This window comes from Eublepharis macularius, chromosome 1 (assembly GCF_028583425.1).
Source record: "Eublepharis macularius isolate TG4126 chromosome 1, MPM_Emac_v1.0, whole genome shotgun sequence".
Classification (NCBI taxonomy): Eukaryota; Metazoa; Chordata; class Lepidosauria; order Squamata; family Eublepharidae; genus Eublepharis; species Eublepharis macularius.
Window position 1 is genome coordinate 26,722,143 of NC_072790.1, and position 3,905 is coordinate 26,726,047.

Here is a 3,905-nt window from a genome sequence, read left to right on the forward strand (position 1 = left end):
GGACTCAAATCCTGTTGGTCCTATGCAGGGTTCCTCAGAGATCCCAGTTGTCTTTAGGACGGTAGTAAACACGCACACCTCACCTGTTATTGAAGCTTGTTTTTAGCACGTTTCTTGTTTGGTCTGACTTTTACGAGAGCCAGGTAGGTATACGCTTTCGAGAGTCAGAGCTCTCTTTTTCAGGGAGCTCTGAAGGAGGCAAATTCTGACACTCGAAAATTATATCGTGACCATCTCGTTGGTTTCCCAAGCGCCACTGGACTCAAATCCTGCTGTTCTACTGCAAACCAACACCAACTACCGACCTATACCTAGGATAACGGTAATGCTCTTTACTGTCCTAAGTTCTGGGGGTTTCTTTTGTTTCGGCTCTCGCTTTCTCCTCCGCGGGCTTTTGCGCCGCAAGAGGCAGCCAAGGGATCGGTCCGCCTCCGGCCACGCCAGCCAATGAGAGCAAAAAGGCCGGCCTTCCCGACTCTTCCTGCGTTCGGGCGGAGCGCCGCTGCCCGGGACTCGGAAGGGGAAACGGGTCGGCGCCTGCGCACGTGGTCGCGATTCAAGCTCGGGGGCTCCTGGCTCGGCGCTCTCTCGCTTCCGCGCTCTCCTCGGCTCTCCTCCTCCTCCTCCTCCCGGCGCCGCGATGGTGCGCAAGCTGAAGTTCCACGAGCAGAAGCTGCTCAAGAAGCTGGAGCTGGTGAACTGGGAGGCGGCCTCGGGGAACCTGGCCGAGCTGCGCGTCCTGCGCCGCTACCGCCTGCCGCGCCGGGAGGACTACGTGCGCTACAACCAGCTGAGCCGGGCCGTGCGGGAGCTGGCGCGCCGCATCCGCGACCTGGGCGAGGCGCCCGAGTCGGCGGCCTTCCGGGCGCGCTGCACGGCGGCGCTGCTGGAGAAGCTGCACGCCCTGGGGCTGGTGGGCTCCAAGCGCTCGCTGGAGCAGTGCGAGCGCGTCTCGGCCTCCTCCTTCTGCCGCCGCCGCCTGCCCTGCCTGCTGCTCAAGCTCCGCATGGCCCAGCACATGAAGGCCGCCGTCACCTTCGTGGAGCAGGGCCACGTGCGGGTGGGGCCCGAGGTGGTCACCGACCCGGCCTGCCTGGTCACCCGCGCCATGGAGGACTTCATCACCTGGACCGACGCCTCCCGCATCCGCCAGCACGTGCTCGACTACAACCAGGAGCGGGACGACTTCGACCTGGCCGGCTGAAGCCCGAGCGAGGGAGGGAGGGGCCTGCGCCGCCGCTTCCCACTCTCCCGGCGGGGGAGCCCTGCGGAGGATCCGGACTTGGACCGGGCAGTCCCCCCCCCCCACCGGCCACCAGCAGCACACGCCGTGGTTTTGCACATGCGGACTGGCAACGGCGCGCCTCTGGCGTGAGACCCTGGCCGCCTTACTGCCCATTCTTAGACCGAAGGGAACTGGAAGAGCCCCATGAAAGCCAGGCTTCTGCGCCTTGAGTCGGGATAGACGCCGAAGTGTTACATTCTTTAAAAAAAAAAACAACTCTGCTCCAGCCCCGCCTGCTAGTGATGTCCACTGGAAGGAGGTAATGAACAAAGGTTTAAAACAAAGTGCTCAGAAAGGTGTCTACACCACCGAATTCTCCCAGGACTACACAGTTGTTTGGTCCTTTTAATAAAGATGGGCTTTGACGAATTCTCCCAGGACTACACTATTGTGGTCTTCATTTAAGTAAAACTGGATTATGGTGAATTCTCCCAGGACTACACTGTTATGGTCTTCTCTCTTCCATTTAATTAAAACTGGATTGTGTATATATTCACACCTTTGATCAGTCTTCATTCTTTTCAACTACACCATGCCTGCCAACAACTAATGGACACGACTGTTTTATGTAAGGAAATCTATTCTTGCCTGGTTTTCTGACCGCTGCCAAGGAAAATAGTTTCCTGTTGTTTTCCCACAGCAATCATGTAGTAGCAGACACTCAAATGCTGGATCTGACCTCACTCTCTGAAAAAGCGTTTTAAGTGTTTTTTTCTACACACTGCACATAAGTACTGGGGGGAGGGGCGTGTTTACTTTGGTTGTGCTTGGCAATGGCTTGGTGGAGAGCAAGGTTAGTGGTCCAGTTTTCACTCTTGTATTATTTCTATAAAAATTGGTTTTGCCTCCAGTTTGGCAGTTTTTTTAAAAAAAAATCCTGCATGTGCCAAATACTGTGAATAAACTGCTGCTTGTAATGAGTGGGCTGTGATACATAGTGATGTCAGGATTAGAAGAGGAAATAATTACAGTGCTCTATAAACAGACTGTTCTCTGAATTGCTGTGAAGCTTTGTCACCTGCAAGCAAGGTGTTTTGACAAAGGAGGGGACATCTCATTCATGGAAACTGCACATTCTGGAAGGATTCCAAACCCTCCCCTTGCTGAAAACATTGTCCTGTTCTGATTACTGACATCCTTCCACTAGAATTAATAGCTAGAAAACAGCTTTGCTGGAAAGCATATACTACCAGACAATGAGTGCTCAAAGGCAGGTGGCAAGGACACATTTTCAAAATATGTTCACTTTACATAAGGATGAAGGGGAGAATCTGCTTAGCCAAATATAATAAACTGAGCTTTGCAAGTTCAGTAACAAAGTTGAATTTTCTGTAGTTGCCAAGTAATACTGTTTAAAACCTGCAAACTTAACTGTCGTTTTTCTTAGCTCCTCTCTAAAACACAGTTAACATTGATCCAGAGGAGTTAGCCATGTTAGTCTGTAGTAGCGAAATCAAAAAGAGTCCAGTAGCACCTTTAAGACTAACCAATTTTATTGTAGCATAAGCTTTTGAGAATCACAGTTCTCTTCATCAGATGCATGGAGGGCAGAAGGAAACTGGTCAAATATAGGGGAGGGGAGGGGGAGAGGGGGGATGCAAACAACTCCTTTGATATGGAGATGCAGACAGCTCCTTTTGGTGTGGGGATCAGTTTGCTTCTGTAAAGGTTCAAAGGAGTTTGCTGTGTTAGTCTGTAGTAGCAAAATCATAAAGAGTCCAGCAGGACCTCCAAGACCAACCAATTCTACTGCAGCACAAGCCCTCGAGAACCACAGCCCTCCCCAACATAAAGAGACTTATGCTTTGTTTGCCAGTCGGCTCCAGAGAGCGGCCACTAAGTGGGTGGAAGCAGCTCATGCCCACACCTTTGATGATTTATTTGAACTGATGGTAAAAGAGCAAGTGTATCAAGCTGTGCCGCCATATCCAGGGATAGGGGTCCAAGGGGCTACCTCCCGCCTGCCGTTTCAAGTGCTGTTTACAGCCACTCAAACCCCTAGCAGGCCTCCTGGAAGAAGGAGATTCAATTGAAATCGGTAAGGTTTACTTTTAACAAAATATTTAGGTTTGGGCAGTTTGTAAACAAGCCATTTAATAAACTCTCCAGTTCCTATCCTGCCAGCTCAGAACTCCAGCCTAAGCACTTTTTAGTTACATTGATTTGCAGAAGTGGTTTAAGTGTCTGCTTAATTCTCTCACCGAAGTAACTGGAACTTAAACATGCTCAACTTGGACTGGATTGTACTGCTTATATTACACCTGCAGTGTAACTAAAGTAGATCACAGACCCTCATCGCAAGCTTTGATTTTTTTAAAAAAAAGCTTTCACTATTTTAGGGTAATACCTACTCATCCAACAATCTACTAACCTTATTTTCTTAGTTAAGTTTCTGGCATCCTCATTTCTTTCCTATTGTGTTATATAAATGAGCTGTGACATTCTGGAAGAGAGAGTTTCCCCCAACCCCACCCACCTATGATTATTATGAAAGTGCTGTGAGATCAAGAAAACTGGTATTGAACAGGGTAATGTCTAACTGATACAAAAAGAAAAGTGGATGTTGACTAGGTTCATGTCTAATTAATACAAGATCAACAGTAAAAAAGCGCCTCAGACT

At 49.8% G+C, this 3,905-nt stretch overlaps 1 protein-coding gene across 1 annotated transcript; it reads left to right on the forward strand.

Annotated features, from left to right (window-relative positions):
* The first annotated feature begins 525 nt into the window (after positions 1-525).
* On the forward strand, positions 526-2,796 carry IMP3 (IMP U3 small nucleolar ribonucleoprotein 3). The gene has a single exon (XM_054983839.1). It carries the CDS (start codon positions 641-643, stop codon positions 1,202-1,204), a length of 564 nt encoding a protein of 187 aa, XP_054839814.1. The 5' UTR covers positions 526-640; the 3' UTR covers positions 1,205-2,796.
* The last annotated feature ends 1,109 nt before the right edge of the window (positions 2,797-3,905 follow it).

Excerpts from the sequence above, each read along its gene's own strand:
- IMP3 (XM_054983839.1), top strand. The coding sequence starts at position 641 with ATGGTGCGCAAGCTGAAGTTCCACGAGCAGAAGCTGCTCAAGAAGCTG.